This window comes from Leptopilina boulardi, unplaced genomic scaffold (assembly GCF_019393585.1).
Source record: "Leptopilina boulardi isolate dan_hultmark-lab unplaced genomic scaffold, ZJU_Lbou_2.1 LbouV2_229, whole genome shotgun sequence".
Taxonomy (NCBI): Eukaryota; Metazoa; Arthropoda; class Insecta; order Hymenoptera; family Figitidae; genus Leptopilina; species Leptopilina boulardi.
In genome coordinates this window covers 1,300,275-1,322,462 of record NW_026137784.1, presented here as the reverse complement: position 1 = coordinate 1,322,462, position 22,188 = coordinate 1,300,275, and the positions used below count along the sequence as shown (strand labels likewise).

Below are 22,188 nucleotides of genomic sequence, written 5' to 3'. Positions count from 1 at the left end.
TGAATAAGTTTTATTTTATTATTACTCTCTAAATCTGAATCAGTAAAAAATAACTAATAAGTAAGAAAAAAATAATTTAGTAAAAAGTAACTAAGTTTTAGAGAAAAAATAATTAGAACTAATTATAGTAACTAGAAATTTTAGTTATTTTAACATAAAAAGTGAATTTAATTTTTTAATTTTATGTATTTTTTAACTAGTTATTTTTATTAGTGTTTTGAATTTTTTGTTTTAAATTTTATTAAATTAGTTATTTTTAATTAAAATATTAGTAGAAATATTAGTACCTGACTTTGTCGAATTAGTTTTAATTTAAATTTAGATATAGAGATTATTTTTTTCAATATCATTTTCAAAATCAATATTCATTATATAGATGAATTAATTATTGCATATTAACAAAATAGGAATTTGCACTTGAAAAAAATATATATAATTAAAAAAAATATATATTTATATATAAAAACTGTTCGTGAAGTCATCGCAATATCAGAAGATAAAAATACATATATGAATCTGGGCGTGTAAACTTTTTTCTAAGAAATTCTCTTCTGTTGTGGAATCATGAGTCATCATTTGAGTGTTAAACTCTCAAGACGACATTCATTCATGTACAATCCATTTAGTTTATATCTAGTCTAGTATAGATATGAGTAGGTGTATATTATAAATCACTTTTAATAATTAATTAAGTTTATATTAGAAATATTAGAAAATGAATTATGTTTTTCTCCAATTTTATATATATATATAATAAAAGAATTATAAGAATTGCTGCTGTATAAATTGCCTCCAGAGTCACATTTGCAAAACACAATAAGTATATTTTGAGTTCAATAAATTGCACACGAACGTGAGAGAATTTTAAAAGAAAATTTTTGCCTCCCAATCAAGATTTTTAAAACTTTTAAGATTTTTCAAAATTCATCAAAATTAAAATTAAAAAAAAAAAATTCTTGCAAAATTTTTGCTAAACTAATTTTTCTATTTGAAAAAAAAAAAAACAAAAAAAACTTTATTCGGTATCGTGTCGAAATTTTTTGTATTATAATTATGTAAAGCTGAGAGTTTGATATTAATTATGTAAAGGAAGAAATTTCTTTTTCTTCTATAATATAATTTTTTTTTAATTCCCGTTTTTTGGACATGCACTGTTTCCCCGATGATTGAGATAGGCATCAATTTATAAAATCGTGTCACTCTTTAACATAATAGGAAATAGAGCGAGTCTTCCTCTATTTGTCCTTGCGGCAACAAAGCACAAAGACTAATTCGAAATAAAAGACTAAAGACTTCCTCTCTTTTAGCAATTACCTCAAAGATAAATGTCAGCTAAGAAACATCAAAGTGACAGTTACTTTTGATTCGATCTATGAGAAAATAGGAGTGTAAACACAAAAAAATATATATATATATATAAAAAATTATATCATCTTGACTATATTATTAAATAAATATTTACTTGAAGCAAATTAATTTTTATTTGAATTAAATAAACTCTATTTAAATAAATAATTTTTATATTTAAAACAAATATCGCATTTAATTGATTCAAATATATAATAATTATTTGAATCAATTAAATATTTATTTGATAATAGTCAAGTAATCGATTTTTTTTTCAATGTGTAATAAATTTCTTTGTAATTAATTTTGTAAAATAGATGTATTCTGCATTATATTTCCTCTGTTTCTATATTTGAAATGATAAGATTATTGTCCGGGGGTCATATTTCAAATCAATAATACGATATAATATATTTGTCACAGATCAAATATTTCTCTTGCTGTAAAATGTTATAGTATTTCTTTTTGGATTAATAAAAAATTAATATTTTATTTGGAAAATATTTTTAAAACGGATCTATATAATAATTATTATTGTTTGCAAAAATAAAATTTTTTTTTTTATGTTCTTTTTTTAATTTAAATCATAGATTTTGAAAATGGAACACGAATGAGAAGAAAAAAATTTATATATATATTTTGCAAATAAATTAATAAACACTAATTAGCATTCCACTCTATAGAGAACAAAATACGTGTGTAAATATGTGTTGTTAAAAGCAGGATGTAACTCGCATTCCTATGTGCTTACATCCAATACTTTTAACAAAACCCAAAGCACGTACTTATGTACAAATGCATGTTATTTTACCTCGTAAACAACCAGAATGATCGAACTCAAAAAACTGTTACACTATATGCGCCTGAGAACCATATTATAATAAATAATAGAAAAAAAATTTTCATGACATTTGTCTTCGAAAAATTCAATTTTTTTTTTATAGCAGATCTCTTATTTTGGTATAAATTTTTATTTAACAGAATTTTTATTTAGCAGAATTGGAATTAAAACGAATTTTTAATTGACAGAATTTTTGTTCAGCAGAATTCGAATTAAACCAAATTTTTATTTGGCAAAATTCTAATTAAACCAAATTTTTATTTGGCAGAATTCGAATTAAAACAACTTTTTATTTAGCAGAATTCGAATTAAACCGAATTTTTAATTGTCAGAATTCTTATTCAGCAGAATTTGAATTAAACCAAATTTTTATTTTGCAGATTTCTAATTAAACCGAATTTTTAATTGGCAGAATTTTTATTTAGCAGAATTCGAATTAAACCATATTTTTATTTGGCAGAATTTTTATTCAGCAGAATTCAAATTAAACCAAATTTTTATTTGGCAGAATTCAAATTAAACCAAATTTTTATTTGGCAGAATTCAAATTAAACCAAATTTTTATTTAGCAGAATTCTAATTAAACCAAATTTTTATTTAGCAGAATTCGAATTAAACCATATTTTTATTTGGCGGAATTTTTATTTAGTAGAATTCTAATTAAACCAACTTCTTATTTGGCAGAATTCTAATTAAACTGAATTTTTATTTGGCAAAATTCTAAGTAAACCAAATTTTTTTTGGCAGAAGTTTTATTTAGCAGAATTCCAATTAAACCGAATTTTTAATTGGCAGAATTTTTATTTAACAGAATTCGAATTAAACCGAATTTTTAATTGGCAGAATTTTTATTTAGTAGAATTCGAATTAAACCAAATTCTTATTTTGCAGAATTCTAATTAAACCGAATTTTTATTTGGCAGAATTTTTTTTATGGCAGATCTCCAGTTTTCGTATAAAAATTTTATTTAACACAATTTCCATTTAGCAAAATTCAAATTAAATTGAATTATTATTTGGCGGAATTTTTATTTTGGCAAACTTTTAATTAAATGAAGGTAATTTTGAAAAAAATTTGCATGTAAACGAAATTTTTGATAAAAACTGATTATTATAATAGAAATAAAAAAAATAAGGAGAATTATATCACACATATTCCGGGTTGAAAAAAAATGACTAACAATAATATACAAACAAAGGAATTATCATAGAATATTCATCGGCTATCCTCTTATTATCATACAATACGCTTATGTGACTGTCACACCTGGTACATTAAAAATATATATAAAACACGTGAATGACACGAATATTTAATCAATGCATAATGAAAATATACAAAAAAAAATCTCTATATTTTGCTCGTAAATTACATATTTTACATTTTATTTTTAATAATATTTATCTAAAAAAAACAGATTTTTGGAATTGTTTTTTTTGTCAACGTTAAATTGGAGGAATTTTTAAAAAAAAATTTCAATTATTTAATGTTTTATAAAAGAAATTAGTTTATAATAATAATAATAAATAATTTATTAATAACGTTGATTTTTTTCAGGATGGCTGCGGAAGCGGCGATTAGAAGAGCCGAACGCGAAACTCTTCGTGGCGTTATTCAACAATGGAATGCCAATCGCCTGGATCTTTTTGAACTCTCAGAACCTAATGAGGTAAAAAATTTTGAAACAATAATAAAAAAAAAGAAAAAATTAATTATTTTATTAGCTTATAGTAAAATATCAGTTATTTTTGCGTCAAATATTTACTTAATTTTTGTAACAGTTTTTTTTATTTATATTTTTATTTTATTTATAAAAATACATGGGCTGAGTATATTTTATAATTATATTACATTTTCTTTTCTTTTCTTTTATTAATAATTTTTTTTATTTTCTCTAATTTCTTTAGAAAAAAATAAAATTAAAAATTGAATTTACACATATTAGAATTTTTATTTAACTGAATATTCGCTAAAATTATATTAATAAGAATTTTTATTTAACAGAATATTCACAAAATTATTTTAATACGAATTTTTATTTAACTAATTGTGATTTTTATTTTATTTACTTTATTTAACAGAATTTTAAATTCGGAATTTTGTTACATAAAATTCTGCTAATTAAAAATAAATTGCTATTCAAAATTATTAAAAGAAATTCAGTTAAATAAAATTTTTACTATAATAATATTGTGTTTATGGAGTTAAATACAAATTTCTATACTAAATGTAAATTTTATTGTATTTGAAAATTAAGTGAAATAAAAATTCTTAATTAAATATTGAAATAAATAGAAATTTGGTTAAATAAAAATTATTTGATTCGAAAATTTGATTCTGCAAAATTCTTCTAAAAATTCTATTTAGTTTAATTAAAAAATAATAATAAAAAAAAAGTACATTTCTCATGAATATTTAACATTTTTTTTTTTCAGGATCTAGAATTTCATGGGGTGATGAGATTTTATTTTCAAGACAGCGGTCAAAAAGTAGCGACAAAATGTATAAGGGTTGCTTCGGACGCAACCAGTCAAGCAGTCATAGAAACTCTTATCGAAAAATTCCGACCAGATATGCGAATGTTATCCGTCCCTGAATATGCTCTTTATGAAATTCACGAAAATGGGGGTAAGTTTAATTTATAATTCATTTATTTATTTTGAAAAAAGAAACTCTCGATTATTTTCTAGAGAGAAATATTATCGAAATTGTATAATTTGAAGTTTTTTTTTTACGAGACATTTCTGAAAAAAAAAAAAAAAATAATTTTTTTTAGTCATATTTTTGACGTGGTGAGATCTTGGCCACCACCTTTCAAAAGTATAATGTAAAGCCTGTGGAATAACCGGTTTTTGAGGGTCAGGAAAAAAATTCTTTAATTGGAAGTGATTCTCAGTTTATGTGCGACTGATTATTATTATCACCGAAAAACCTTTCTTTGCATATTGTATATATAGACTAAAATCTATGATTACAACATTTCTTTTTGTTTATTTATTAAAATTTGAAATTAATAAAAGTGTAAATGAAATAAATTTCTAACTGTAGAGAGGGAGATACTCTACTACTCTACTAGTTTAACGATGAAGGAAAATATAATTTTTATTACTGCATTAGAGAATTTCCGTTCTATTTAATATATTAAATATGATATATAAAAAATAATATCGTTGAAAAAAATATCACTAATTTACTTTCTACAAATTGAATATAAATTTAATATTTTAATTAAAAAAAAATTTCTTAAAATTATTTTGATATAATTTATTTACGCACTAATATGTATATTTTTGAAATAATTTTTATTTGATAATTAATAATTCGTTTTTATTTTCAGAGGAACGAAAATTGGGTTTAGAAGAAAAACCACTATTGGTTCAATTAAATTGGCATGTTGATGATCGTGAGGGTAGATTTTTACTTCGAAGAATTGATGATAAAACAAATGCTCAAGGAGTTGGTTTTGCTGAGGGCACGAGTTTTCGAAGAAAATTGAGTAAACGTGAAAAGAAACAAATAAAGAAACAAGAAAAGCTCAGTCGAATGAAAAGTGCTTGCGAACAAGATGAAAATAATGCTCCTATAGATCAAAATGGAGTTGCTGAGAAACTTTACACTGGTTCGTTGTATAATAACATTCATTTAAAATATTAATCTCATATATACATATATAATTAAATTACCATTCACTTGCATTCATTCGATTAAATAAGTGAATACAAGTTTTACTTTCTTAAAATATTAAATTTCAAAAGAAAAGTTATTTTTAATATTTTGAGTAATTAAAAGTTTTATTTGGATAAAAATCACAAATTTTTCTGCATAAAAATTTCATTTTTATATAAATTATTTTCTTTCAAATGGATATTCTGTCAAAATACACGAAGAAAATTATTTGTTTTTTTTTTCAAAAAAATAAAATGAAAATATTTGTAAAAGCTCATTTTTTTGGCTTAACAAAAAAAAAATATCTAAAACAATTTTGAAATTTCGGAGATATATGTATAGTTAAATTTATCATTTTGATAAAAAATAAGACACTATATCGATTAACGAGCCACGTTACTAAGGTAGATTCCGGCTTGAATCAATAATTTGGCAATCGGAAGTTCTGTTTAAGGAATCTTTCTATTGTCATATCCTAAACAATGTCACTACTAGTTTATAAATTGTTTAAAACTTGAGTTCTTTTTTTAATTTTATTTATTTATTTTCTTTATTAAACTACTTAATTATTTTCTGGTTAATATATAAAAAAAATACAATTAATAATAAAAAAAGATTAACTTATAAAATTCTATGGTTAAAAAAGCACGAATTGAAAAAACTAAAAAAGAAATAAAATAGTCTAAGAAATACAAATATTATTAATTGTAATAAAGAGAAATTATTTAGGAAAATATTTCTATTTCTTAAAAGTGTTAATTATAAAATTATTAAATTGTGCAAATTTTTTCACAGAACTTCCTGAGACAAGTTTCACTCGTAGTATATCGAATCCAGAGGCTGTGATGAGACGTCGCAGACAACAAAAGTTGGAAAGAAAATTACAACAATTTCGTAGTAAGGACGGAGGACCTGATACTGGTGGGACATTAAAGATTTATGGTGAAGCACTTTGCAAGGACGTGCCTTATAAGACATTACTCCTTAGTGTCAGAGATTCAGCTGTTCAGGTAGTTAGGGAAATGCTCTCGAAATATAATGTCCAAGACGATCCCCAACAATACTGTCTTGTTCAGGTGAGTTTTCCACTTTATTTTTCTTTTCAATAATGCAGAGAGGTAAAATTTTTTTTGGATAAATTTCTATTTTTCCCACAGCTATAAGCACGTAGCGTTTTATTTTTTTTTTCAATTTCATTTTTGCGTGACTTGTCAATAATTGTATCTTCTTTCTCAAGTATTCAATTAGAAAAATCTTTTTTGGAAAATTTCTTTTCCATCTATTTTTTTATTAAATTTTTTCTCACATATTATTTTTCATTATGGTAGATTGTTTACTGCAAAAAAAAAATTATTTATTTATTTATTATCTTCTACTTTGTTTATTAATCATATTAGTGTAAAATAAATTCTACTGATGTTTATTAAACAAAAATTTTATAGATTAAAAACCTTTAAAAAAAATTTATAATAATTTAATTTTAATAAATAAAAGTAGATAAAAATTAGTAATTCAAAGATTATAATGAGTAAATTAGATTAGATTAAAAGTGAAAATCTTTTATAAAGATTACAGGTATAAATTCTATAAAAGTTTTTCTTTTTTTTTTAGCAATAAAACCACGTGGATAGATAAGAAGCTAAGCAGGATATTTATTAATTTTTTTTTTAATTCAATTTATGCAAAGAATCTAGTTATCAGATGAGATTAAAATTATTATTATCATACGAAAAATATAGATTTTTATTTTGATAGTTGAGTTGTAGGTTCCTCTTATAAAAGCTGTCGGCAAAGAAATTTCCTGAAAATATATTATGTCGATATTTATTCTTTGATTTTGCATTTTTAAACTGCATGCGACTATTTATATAACTAAAAAAATAATTTATAAATATTATAACAATTAATTAATTAAATTATTGTTATTTACATTTTTTTTTAATTTCACATTTTATTTTATAGGCTAATGGAGAGAATACGAATAGCAACTCACATCAGGAATACATTTTGGATGACGATGAATGTCCTTTAGCAATTCTCATGAATCACCCTTCAACACGTGGTGAGTTTTTTTTTAAATTTATCTTATTTGCATTTTTAGTCGCACATTAGAAAAAAAAAAAGCTAGAAATTCGTGGTAAAAATCTCGTCAAATATAAGAGAATTTTTACATAACTATTATTTATATTGAACTATAATTATTTTTAAACGTGAGAATATAAAAAATTTGAAAATTTTCCTGAATTTAAAAAAATAGAAGTTTAGGGAAATTTTATGGAATTTTTGAAAATGATACGATTTTTATAACTTTTATTTAAAATATTATTATTTATTTAAATATTTATTATATAAATAATTATTATAATTTATTTATAATAAATAAATAATATAATAAGAATTTTAATATAAAAGATATAAAAATTATAACGTATATTATGAAAATTTTTGAAAAACATTCTCTTTAAATTTGCATCAAGTATACATATTACAAAAAATATAATATCAAAAACAAGACTTTCTACTTAGCGCAAAAGTTGCAAAGAGAATTTACAATTACATTAAATTTAAAATGAAATTTCAAAATGTCGTTCACTATGACATGAAAAATAATATTAATTCATTAAAATGAAATGTAGTTATGTTATATTTTTAATGGCCTATTGTTCAGAATAGTTTTATTTTATTAAATTATTCTCTACAATACAATTTGGTTAATTTTATGTTCTTGATATATTATTTCGAATTCATTTAAAAACAAAGAGACCAAAAAAAAACAATGAAAAAAATTGTTTAATTATTTATTAATTTATTTAAAAAAAAATTTTTTGCCTTTTTGTAAAAAAGAATTTCTTAAATATTTTTTCCTTTTTTGGCTTTCAAAAGTTGAAAATATTCACTTTAATAGCTTTTGTCCCTTATGAGATAGTTGGACGATTAATCGTAGTTTAAACCAATTTCTTTGATCTCACAAGACTTTGAATTATTGCTCCATGTGAAAACTGTACAGGCTCTGAAATATTGAACGGCTTCCACTCATGCGCATTCAAATAATAATTTCTATGCACAGAAATTGTTATTCTTTATTTTCGTTCAATATATATTTTTTATAGTTAATATTTTCTATTATTATTATTATTTATTAAATATATTTTTTTTGTCATAGTTTGCAGATTTTCTTAAAATTGTTTTTTTTTTATTTAAATAAATAATACTTTTATAAAATTTTGATAATTTTTAAATAATTGGAAATTTTTTAAAATTTTGAATTAATTTTTCTTTTCACTAAAGGAATTAGTTTTTAATATATATCTATTCAATTTAACGTAATTTATATTAGGCTATTGTGCGTGTTGCATAATTATGTGAAACACCCTTCAAAAATTCTTTATTCACTCTTGAGAAGTTTATGATTATTATCTTTATAAGACAGCAGATTTTGACTTTGTGCGAATACGATGATAAAAATGTGGAGGAAAAAAAATTAGGTGTCAAATAAATAAGAAAAGAATAAAAAAAGAATTTACTTTCCTTGCTTTGAAATAACTCGAAAAAAAAACTTTTTGCAAAATATTTTCAATTTCACTGAAAGAATACAATTTTAATTAAATGATTTCTAATTAGTATACGCACATTTTTTTCAATTAGGTAAAATAAAATTATAGTGAAAGAAAAAGAATAATAATAATTTCTGTTCTTCATTATAAATTGATTGATTCGATTAATCATTAGGTGCTATTCTTTTTAATATTTCATGAATTAAAAAAAATTATAAATTTACAGTTTTTATTATTATTTACATTTTTTTTTTGGCAAAACAAAATTTATTTACTGCAAATAAAATTTTATTTTTATAAAAAAGGTATTTAAATTTTGCTTTGTGATAAATATATTTTTTTTTATTTTAATTCAAGTCATTATTTTTTATTTCAATTATATTTGATTTGAATGAAAAAGGACTATTTTGAATTAAAAATATTCCAAGTGGTTATTTTTTAAAAATCTTTTATCAATTTTTGGAATTGTATTTTTTTTTTAATTTTTTTTTTTTTTTTTTGAAAACTCGTGTAAATTTGATAGATGTACTTCATTGTACTGACCTACTACTCTAAAGAGAAAGAGAGAGAAGTACCACTTTACAGGAGTAGGGCTTCATAATTACAATCGATCGACTCTCTTAATTATAAAGTAAACGCCTCGAAAGGAGTACAATATATATCAATATATATATATATAGAAAAAGGATAAAAAAAAAATGTCAAATATATCTGTCAAATTATGTGTATTTTGAGCTTTAACAAAAATTAATTTTCGAGGAAAGAAAATTTTTCCTAATTAGAATTTTGATAGTTCTCCTTTTTTATTTACATTTATTTGCTTAATAAAAGTTTTTACTAAATAGAAATGTTAAATAAGAGTTTGGTAAAATATAAAATTAAATAAAAAATTCTGTTAAATTAAAATAATAAATATTAAATAATAAAATATAAAAAAAATCTAATTTATACAAAAATTATCAAACAGAAATTCTGTCTAATAAAATTTTTTGGCTTTATAGAAATTCATTTAAATAACAATTACAGATTAAAAATTCTCTTAAATAATTCCGTGCGTGAAATAATAATTGAAGCTTTTCACCCTCAGTATTTATTATAATATAAAGAAAGTTAGAAGCAGTATAATAAGAACAATAATAATGATGATAAATAAAAACATGTTGAACCAGTTTCCATTTTTTAGAGTCTTGAAGGATGCATTATTATTCGTATATGTATATGTATATATATATATGTATATATATATCCTCGTAAACCGTAAGGATTGGCTTAACATGGTGGGGGCGAAAAGGTCATGCTGCCAAGCCTTGACTGGCTGTGCCTCAGTTGTGCCCTCAGTTGCTTGTCGCTCGTTGAATTGAGCAAAATGCTTTTAACTCGTGCTTACAATATTCATATAATAATTATACACATATATATTATTGTTTAAAAAGAGCGCCGTTTTTGCGTCTCGAACGCGTGATTCTGTCACACTAAAAACAATAACAATAATCACACGTGTTTATGACATATATATAATTGAAAAAAATAAATCTTCTCCAATTTCTCTTTTTTTTCAAATCAAGACAGAATTCTCATGAGTGCAATGTTGGAACAAAAAAGAAAACTTTGACGCAATATTTTATTTACAAAAAAAAAATAATGCAATGATGGAGACTGAAAAATATTTTTTAATATTAAATAAAACACGCAAGGATTAAAAAAAAAATAATGAAGAGCTGTATTTTTCTAAAAAAAAATATAATATATATATTTTTTTCTTCTAGAACTGGACCAATATTCTACAATTGTCAACAACGAAATTTTAAATGAAATATTTTTTTAATAATATTAGCGAGAAAAAAAAATGTAGATTATTATCAACGACCAAAAGGATTTACTTGGACCAATATTTTTAGAATTACTACAACGAATTTATCGATCAGTTGCCACAATGATAATTGACCAAAAAATCAATATTTGAAAAAAAAATGGATTATTTTTATTTTACAAACAATGAGAGGAAAAAATTTTCATTGTTGAAAGAAGAATATTGTATATGTTGAAAGGGTCAACATTGACCCCTTCATGAATTCAACCTCAAAAAGAGATGGAGCAACTTAATTAACTCAAGTGCGCCATAAATCTCCGCCTAAATCGACAACGTGGAAACTGTGTAGTCACGTTTTTTGTGTTTTTTTTTTTTTTTTTTTTTTAACTATAATGACACTGTCACTGTTAAACAACGAGCATTTACTTCTTTATTTCTTCTATATAGAAAAATTTTAATCGAAAATTTACATTCAATTAAATAATTAATCGAAAGGAAACGATAATGGAAAAAAAAATGAATTTTTATTTCCAAAAAAGGGATTAATCTTTGAGAGAGAGTATATTTTTCAAGAAATGTATTATATGAGATAAGTGATTTTTATACAAATTGAAAACAACGGAATTTTAAAATGAAAATGGACCAAGAGGAGGATTCTTCAAATTTTCTATAGATATAAAATTCAAAGGAGGACCAAAAGTTTCCAATGGACCAATTTTAATTTTGTACTATAATAATTGCAAAAAAAAAGAAAAAAAAATTATTTTCCAAATGAATTTTTTGTAAAAAGAAGAAAAAGGATGCGGAAGAAAAAGAATATAAAAATATAGTCAAAGTGTTAAAATTAGAAAATGAAGATCTTAAACTCTTTCTATATTGGAATATGTTAAAGAGAGATGAAGATTGAGAATAGAGATTTTATGTGAGGAGCTATATATAACCAATCAGAAAACTAAAATCCTACTATCAATATGATGGATTGGGGAATAAGACGTGAGTAAAATTTCCTTTTTTCACGTTCGATAAAAAAAAAAAAAGGATTTTTTAATATATTTCCTTTATCATCATGAAGAAAATTATTTACATTGAACAAAATTTATTTAAAATTATGTAAATTAAATAACGCATGTATTTTAATTTATTTGATACTTTGAATTATTATCCAAGAATTATTTATATTTGTATCTAAAAAATTATTATTTGGATCATTTTTTTTTAAATACAGAAATTTTGGTTCGATTCAAATAATAATTATTTGGTTCAATTAAAAATTGTTTGGTTCAATTAAAAATTGTTGAAGCAAAAATTAATTGGTTCAAATAAAAATTATTCGCGGTTCAATTTTAAAATCAATTATTTATTAAAATAAATTTTTGTCAATGTATAAAAATTTGAAAAAAAAGGAAAATAGAAAAAAGAGAGACAATGAGAAATTGTTGGGAAAAATACTCAAAATGATTTATAAACAGTAAATGCCAGTTGTCATGAACTTTTAACGAGTCAGTTCCATGTCTTGTTTTCATTTGAGATTGCTAATTATGTCACAAACAGGGCTCCTAATTACTTATCATCTTACTAAAACAAGTAAAGTTTTAACTTTACATAACAGGCACGTTCCGAGTTCATATAAAAGTCATGAAACAACTACTGAAATATATATATATATATATATATATACATATACGAATTTATATTATAAAAATAGTACGATAATTATTTTTTTATTCCGCGTGTTTTTTTTTTTATTATTCTTTTCTCACAATGTGTGAAAAAAATCTCTAGGATTTATTTCCGGATAAAAAGAGAGTCGCAGTTTCTAAAATAATAATACATAATAATAATTTCATGTATTATTATTATTTATTATAATTTTTAAATTACTTAAAAAATTTTCAAACATAATTTTAATTATTTTTTTTTTAGAAATTAAATTATTATAAACCAAGTACATTTTCTGGACCAATAGACTAAAATAAATATTTATTATAAATAATTATAAATCAATTATTTATAATTAATTAAAATTAAATTATTTATATATATAAATAGTTTATTTTCATATTTATAAATAGTTTATTTTTATATTTATAAATAGTTTATTTTTATATTTATAAATAGTTTTTATTTTTACATTTATAAATAATTTATTTTTTTTATTTATAAATAATTATAAATAAATTTGTTAAATAATTTTATATTATATAATTAGTGAATTATACGACTAATTGTATTGAAATAAAAAAAAAAAAATTTTTTAATGCAATTCAGCGAAAATTAATAACAAATTATATATGTATAAAATTCTTTAATGAAATTTATTTTATTTTTTTTTTTAATTAGTATTCTTTGTTCTTTAACAATTCTTTCTTTATAATAATTAGGGGATTATTTCTTCGCTTAATCGTCGCGAGAGGGGGAGGGAAAAAAATTCAAAAAATGTAATTTATCCCTGAGGACAATCGGTTGCTGTCTTTGTTTAACTAGGATCACAGTATCCTTGAAAACCAGGTTATTCCTAATGAAAATAAGTCCTTCAGATATATATATATATAATAGAAAGCTATTAATGTGCACTTTTTCAATTTTTTTTTATTATACTCATATATATGAAAAAATACACTCATTATTATATTTATTTAACGAATACTATATTTTTACATTATTATTAATTGTTTTTTTTTTAAATTATTTTTATTAGTATTATTAGGGAAAATTATGATTTTGCATTGATTTCAAAATTTATTTATTTATTATATACTTATTATTTATTTATTATTTATTAATTTTTTTTTAAATTTATTTATCAAAAATTTTATTTATTACAATTTTGATATATTAATATTTTTCCTTAAACGTTTCAGTAAATATTCAAAAAAAAATTTTTATTATTATTTTTATTATAAAATTAAAATTAAATAATATGAAACAAAAAAATAAAAATCTAAATTAGTAATTAGTAACAATTAATAATTTGTTAAAATAAATAATTAAAATTGTAAAATAGAAATGAGAAATTAAAAATTAAAAATTTAGACATTAAGAGAAAAAGATGAGTGAAATGAGAATTGTGATATGACGCAGGAGCTAAAAGAAATGAAAATCTTTTCTTATATACATATATATATATATATATGCTTGCAAAATCCGCTTTAGCGACAGGAAATACACGTATTAAGTGGAACGGAACTGAAAAGAGTTTCATAATGTACTTCATTACAGAAAGAAAAAAAAAAAAAAAAAAAAAAAAAAAAAAAAAAAAAAAAATTCACTAAGCTTATGTACAATTTTTTTTTTATTATTTTTTCACTTTTAATATTTTAATTTCTTGTTTCTTAGTTTCGAAAATTTTGCTTTAATTTTTTTTTCTTGTTTAAGAAATACTATATAATGCAAGTCTTTTCAAAACTTCTTTTATTACATAACTTTTGGCATCTTGATTCCCTTTTGTAATTGCACAAGCTCCTTTTGTAATTTTATGCGTATACACACAATTATCATAATTAAGGCAGCGATTGAATTTGATAGCAAATTAGATGTTTGTTTTTTAACTCTAATTTTATAATATAAAATTGAGTTTGGAAAATTTTGTCTATTTTGAATAATATGAAAATTGTAATTGATTTTAAAAATTCGCGCCAAATTTCAAATAGGTTATGTTTATGATAGTTTGGACAACTTTTATGGCGTCTTTTTGGCTGCCTGCCTGCAGGTTACCATGGCAACGCACGAGTGTAAGTGAGACAGAAAATTTAAAAATTTGAATATTCAAATTTTCTTTCTCACTCACACTCGTGTGTTGCCATGGTAACCTTCAGGCAGGCAGCCAAAAAGGTGTGAGAGCGCCTTTAATCTAAAACTATCATAAACATAACCTATAATTTTTTTTTATTTTTCTCTTATTTAGAGCAAGTCAAATATTGTATTCTTAAAAATAAAATTAAATAATAAAAATATTTTTAAATTAGGAAAAATATAATATTTTCAGGATTAGAAAAAAAAACAATAATAGTAATTACATTAATTTTAAATACAGATATAATTGAGATTATTTTCGAGGGTCCACTTTAAATATTAATGTGAAGTGAATATAATATCGGAGTTATAAAATCTTAAAAGAGAGGCCTTTTGTGCACACTCGTACAATAAGAGCGCACATAGGGATGTCGAAAATAATTTAATCGAGCCAGATACCTATTTAAAAAAAGCAGACGAGTTCAATGCTCGTTCTTGAGCATCTCGTTTTAATTGGATTCATTACTTTACTCTCTAGAAAGTGCAAGTGCTTTTTAAATTTTTTTTTTTTTTTATTCCATATAATGATGATGATGATGATCAATAATTTTTTTTTATTCCATACAAATTAATTTCATATTACAATAATATATGAAAATCAAATACCTTGATCGTGAAGTTAACAACTATTTTTAGTAAATAGAGCATGCATGACTTTTAAATTGAGGCCAGAGCGGTATTTCTCATTGTCGCATCGATCTTTATCTGCGCCTGATTAATCATTTGAAATGTATGCGTTTGATGATAGCGGAAATGGCGAATTATGTAATATAAGAAATGCTCATTTGTTTAAGGGTATGTCCAACTGTTGATTTATATAATACTTTTTTTTTAATGCGCTTCATTTTTTCTATTAGAAAAAAAAATTGTAGGTTATGTTTAATGACCTCGATTAAAATTTTGTCCAAACTATCATAAACATAACCTATAATTTTTTTTCTCAGTCCTTTTTTTTAAAGAGCAATTTTTTAAATATTTTCCAAATTTAATTTTCAAATGCAAGCCATATATTATTGTAATATTTATTTTTAAATTAATTAATTAATAATTAATAATTAATAATTATTAATATTTATTTCATTAATAAATTATTATTAAAATTTATTTTATTAATAAATAATTATTAATATTTATTTTATTAATATAAATTTTCGAGAAAAAAAATTTTATAATCTAAATAAACATGATTTAATTAAATATTTAAATAAACAAAATATTAAAATTAATTGATTAAATAAATTAAATAGTAAAATAAAAGAATTATTTAAATAAATTAATTAATAAAATAATGTTTTGAAAATAAGGAAAAAGGTTAAAAAATTATTTGGTAATAAAATAATTATTTTCTTTTATTATATAGACGTAGTTATATGTATATTGATTAGTATAAACCTTCTTTGTTTATTTTAGTGACTCTCATTAAATAATCATTCATTGTACATATATAGATTATCATTGACAATTTCAATGAGACAGAAAATGAAACATAATTTATGAAAATAATAATTGATAAAAAAAAAAAACCAAGTTCTTAAAAGAAAAATTAAAATTTTTTTTTTTATAACGCAAAAAAAGAATTGTATATTTTTTTGTGCGACTTTTTATAACTTTGAGAGATGGTCTGTCTCTCATATCAGGGAGGTCACAAAAAAAATATACCATTTATTTAAAATAAAAAAAAAATAATATATATATATTATAGGCAGTAACAAAAAAGATTTATGAAAAAAAAGAGGTAAAAGAAAAAAATAAGTAAAATATTACAAAGTCGCGTATATTTATTGATTAATTTTCGATTATTTGAAAACCAATAAACTTATTACACATACACCTGGCAAGTTATAAATGGTTCAAAAATGGGTCAATCGATGCTTTTTTTAATACGTCTATAGAAATTAATAAAAAAAAATTTTTTAATTTTTTGTTTATCAATAATTAAAACATTTTGAAAAAATTAATTTTTTTTTGAGACTTTTTAGTACCTTAAATTTAGTTAGTTTTTTATGTTATTATGAATATTATAATTATTATTATAAATAAATTAATAATAAAAAAATTAATAAAAAAATAAATAATTAATAAGTAATAAATAAAAATTGTACATAAATAAATTAATAATAATTATTATTATTGTATTATAATTATATTATTATCATAATTTTATTTTTATTTATTTATTAATATCAATTGTGTAATTTATTTTAAAGTTTTTTTAGAATCTTGGAAAAAAATTTCTTTAAAATTTAAAACGTACTAAAATGTCTCAAAAAATAAAACGAATTTGAATTTTTTTACAATACGATTCATTTGTAATGAAATTTAAAAAATAAATTATATGAAAAAATTACCAATTCAATATTTATAATTATTAAAAAGAAAATAATTATTTTTTAGCAAAATTAATTAAAATAAAAAATAATAAAAATTATTAATGTAATGTAATAAATTTGAAAAAATTGATTTTTTTGCTTATGGATAAAAAAAATATACTAACTTCTGAATAAATTATATTTTAAATAAATAATTCATGAACCGAATTGGACTGCCATCTTTCATCAGAATTTGGTATTGTCACTTGAAAGTTCATTTTAGTTTTCCTCCCGTCGGTCATACAATGTATTCAAACAGGAAAAAATTGAGCTTTTTGTTTAAAAGAAAATTAATTTTTTTTTTAATTAATTTTTTAAAAATTCGTTTTAGAAATAATTTGTTTTTTTTTAAATAATAATAAAAAAAAAAGAAATATTGATCGAATCATTTTGAATAATTTTTTTTTATGACAAGTATTGCCATCTAGGTTAAATTTATAATATTTTAATTTCAAATTTCAAATTTCAAATACAATTAAGAAAAAAAGATTCAAATTTGTTTAAATCAACCAAATAGTTTTTTGACAAATTTTTGGATTAAGTACAAAATATTTAATTAACTAAATAATAAAATTAATATTAAGCAACTTTAATTCAGTGTTCAAAATATAAAAATAAAATACTTTCTAGAATTGAACCGAATATTTATTTATTTTAAAAAAATAAATGAATAAAAATTGTAAATTAAATTAACCCGTGTGGAAAAAGCCACGATCTTGCCCTCAAGAGTTCGGGGCCCCCGGCGGGGGCCCATGAGGGCTGATCCATATGGCGAATCCATGAGGGGCACCGTAGGGGCCCCGCATGGATCGCCCTCATGATCGATTAGCAAAATTTTCTAAGTCCAAAAATCAAATATTTTTTTATCACCAAAAAATTAATGTTTATAATGATTCACAACAATGAAAAACGCGTTTTTAATTAAAATATATTTTCACTTTTTTTGAAAATAACACTCACACTTATGGCGAATCCATGAGGGGCACCGTAGGGGCCCCGCATGGATCGCCCTCATGATCGATTAGCAAAATTTTCTAAGTCCAAAAATCAAATATTTTTTTATCACCAAAAAATTAATGTTTATAATGATTCAGAACCACGAAAAACGCGTTTTTAATAAAAATATATTTACACTTTTTTGAAAATAACACTCACACTTATGGCAAAATAGATGAGGGCCACCGTAGGGGCCCGCATGGATCGCCCTCATGATCGATTAGCAAAATTTTCTAAGTCCAAAAATCAAATATTTTTTTATCAACAAAAAATGAATGTTTCCAATGATTTAAAACAACGAAAAACGCGTTTTTAATAAAAATATATTTACACTTTTTTGAAAATTCGCCTGAGATGATTCATGATAATAATCATAAAGCATATAATTAATTATATTTTATAAATTGCATTTGATTGGAAAATATAATTTAATATCTTAACTTTAACTAAATGATGTTAAGCACTTTTCTTTGTTAGGTATTTTTGAAGTTTAAATAGCATCAAGAAGTTAGCATTCGTTTTGAAGTAGCGTACGTAGCGTAGTTGGTAAAGCGTTAGACTCATAGTCCGTAGGTCGTAGGTTCGATTCCCCCCATGCGTTAGATTTATTTATTTCTCAGGTTTGCGTTTAATCATTAATTCTATGTATGAATTAATTGAAAAATGAAAATATCCGTTAATAGTATGCATAAATTAAATATTTTTTAATTTTTTAATTAATTAATTTATTATTACTTTTAATTATATCCGACAGTTAATTAATTAGAACGTTAATTAATAAATTGAATTTGAGTAAGAATTTAATTTAAAATTGAATAATTATTAAATAAATATGTTATTTATTCATAACTTAAGCTTATTTATTATTAATTAACTTTTATTATTAATATTATTGATTAAAAAACATTATGGCAAACTTGAGGGCAAGATGAGGGCAAACGTGAGGGCCCATAAGGGCGCCCGTAGGGGCACCCTCATGGATCGCCCATGCGGGCGCCCTCATCGATGAGCATGTCGTTTCCATGAGGGGCCCCTATGGATCATCCATATGCGGCCCTCATGGCATGAGGGCGATCCATAAGGGCCCCCGCTGGGGGCCCACATCACTTTTCCACACGGGAATTTTTAAATTAATTTTTAAATTAAAGTTGCGCTACTAGATTTATAATAAATTATTTATTTTCACACGCATATATATAAAAAAAAGGCTATATACTCATTTATAGATCTATATATGTGTAGATATATATCTAAAGAACTCAAGTTCAATGTTTGATTGCCTATTGGCTTCCCACTTGAAAATCAATATTTATATGACTACGAAATCAATAACAATATATGTTTTAGTTCTATATAAGTTTCTTTAGCTTCAAAACTCGATTAAAAAAAAAAAAAAAGGAGAAATTAATTTCCATAATTAAATTTAAACAATAAAATATCAACTAATAATATTTAACTGAATTGCTAAATTGTTTTAAATTATCGCGGCATATAAAATAATTTCCTAAAATTTGTTCAATTTTTTTATTCAAAAAAAAAAAAAAAAAAAAAAGGAAAAGGAAAAATTTCGCCCAAATTACTTTGAATCTAGCCAATTATTTAAATATTTATTAATTTATTAATCAAATTTCAAAATTTAATAAAAATTTCTTTTATTAAAAAAGAATAAATAATTTTTTTTAGAATTATATTATAATTTAAATAAAAATTAAAAATTATATCCAAATGAATTAAAAAATTAAAATTATCAAATGAATAAAAATTAAAAATTATCTAAATGAATAAAAAAATTAAAATTATCAAACGAATAAAAATTAAAAAAATTATCTAAATGAATAAAAAAATTAAAATTATCAAACGAATGAAAATTAAAAATTATCTAATGAATAAAAATTATCAAACGAAAAAAAATTAAATTAAAAATTAAAATTGAAATGATAAAAAATTAATATAACTTTCTTTGTGAGGAAAAAAAAACATATATTATAATCGCGTCAATGAGCGTACAAATTGTAAAGGGTTGATAATGTTAATGTACTTTTTGCACAAATACACATATGTAAAAAATCACATGAAACATTTGTTCGGCGCTTGCGTTAACATCACGTGCGCTGCAGGGGCGGTTTCTGTATATGTTTGCCTGACAGGTAACAAAATTGCTGCTGCAGTTTTCTTTAGGTGATCGTGTGTGTTGGACGATTGTGTATAATATAAAATTTTATAGTTGACGTACTTCAAATTTATTACATAGAAACGCGTATCAAAAATATTAAATTAAAAAAAAAATTATTTTTTTCCTTTGCTTAAATTTCTTTTTTTTAAATAAATTTTTTTTTCTACAAATAAATTAATTAAACCGAAAAAAGGGGGTTCATAGGGCAAAAAAAAAATAAACAAAAATAATAATATAAAATTAAATAAAAAAAAATGAAATTAAATAAAAAAATAATTAAATTAAATAAATAAAATAAATTAAAAAAAGGAAATAATAATAAAAAAAAAATCTAATAAAATATGTCAAAGAATGTAAAGAATTGCATTTGTACATATTTTATTATAAACAGTTGCAGGATTGTTTTTAATAAATGTGTTTTTAATAGAAAAAAAAGTCTTTACTGTAATTTTTTTTTTATTTAACTATTAATTATTGTAAATGAAAATTTTTTTTCTCTCTCTATTTAATTATTTTTTTTTTTATTTAATTCAAAAATTAAAATTTTTTTTAATTAAAAATTTCTTGTTTTTAATATATTTTTTATATTCAGCAAAAATTTTATACATATATATCAACGAATGGATTAAAATAAAATTGAAATTAAAAAAAAAATTACATATTTTTTAATTCAATAAAATTTTTTCATTTTACAATTTTCTTATTTTATTAGGAAAATAATATTTTAAAATTGATTAAAATTCTAAATTTTTAATTTTTCCATTAAATTTATAAAAGAAAGTATAAAGGACTTTTCTTTGTCTTTTGAAGAAAACTTAAAAATTCTCTTCACAAAATGAGTTTTCAAAGAACAAATTTCGTGATAGAATAAAGAATGATTTCAATAATTGGGTTAGAAAATAGTAAATTACTTTAACAATTCCCTTGGCTATATTTGATCGACCGAACCATGAACCTGATGAACTTCTCTCTTTTTTCTCTCTCTCTCTCTATATATATATATATATATATATATATATATATATATATATTAATATCTAATATATTAATTAGCAGTCTGTCTAAAAACTCAATTAAATTAAACGATTATAAAAAAAAAATATCAAAAAAAAATTATTTTTAGAATTAATTAATTTGAAAGAAAAAAAAAATTATGGATCTAAAAAATTACGAAGTGACTATTTTTAAATGTGAAATTAATTAAATTTTTTTTTTAATTGTGAATTTTAACGAAATAAATAATAAGGAAAAAAAAATGCTATTTTCAAAAGTGCGAAAGTGTGACTTTTAAAAAACTACTTTGCAATATAATATATAGTACAATGATTGGATTGTGGTCTTTTAAACCGCGGCGAAATGGTAAAGTGGAGATCATGCTCGGTGAGTTAAATAATCATATTATTGAAAGAAATTATTATTTTTTTTTTTTTTTTTTTTTTACTTCAAATGTATAAAATGTGCAATTCATTTTGTACATACTTATTGCATTAGGTTTTATTAATATTTTTCCCCTCTTTTTTTTACAATGAAATTTTTATTCAAAATTTCGAAAAAAATTTCCAAGGAAAATAAAAACCAAAAAAATAACAATTTTTTTTTATTTTTATTAAAGCGAAGTTATCAACAAAAAAAAAATTAG

At 21.8% G+C, this 22,188-nt stretch overlaps 1 protein-coding gene across 7 annotated transcripts in view; it reads left to right on the top strand.

Moving 5' to 3' along the window:
• LOC127280027 (afadin) overlaps positions 1-22,188 on the top strand; it is a 57,749-nt gene that overhangs the window by 14,390 nt on the left and 21,171 nt on the right. For 6 of the 7 annotated variants that reach the window (XM_051302745.1, XM_051302747.1, XM_051302744.1 and 3 more), the window contains exons 3-7: positions 3,747-3,858; positions 4,625-4,817; positions 5,527-5,808; positions 6,651-6,931; positions 7,818-7,917. In XM_051302745.1, the coding sequence (XP_051158702.1) occupies positions 3,747-3,858; positions 4,625-4,817; positions 5,527-5,808; positions 6,651-6,931; positions 7,818-7,917 (968 nt within the window). Of the gene's footprint in view, positions 1-3,746; positions 3,859-4,624; positions 4,818-5,526; positions 5,809-6,650; positions 6,932-7,817; positions 7,918-11,659; positions 12,213-22,188 lie in introns of those variants that run through there. The other variant, XM_051302748.1, reaches the window with a different exon arrangement.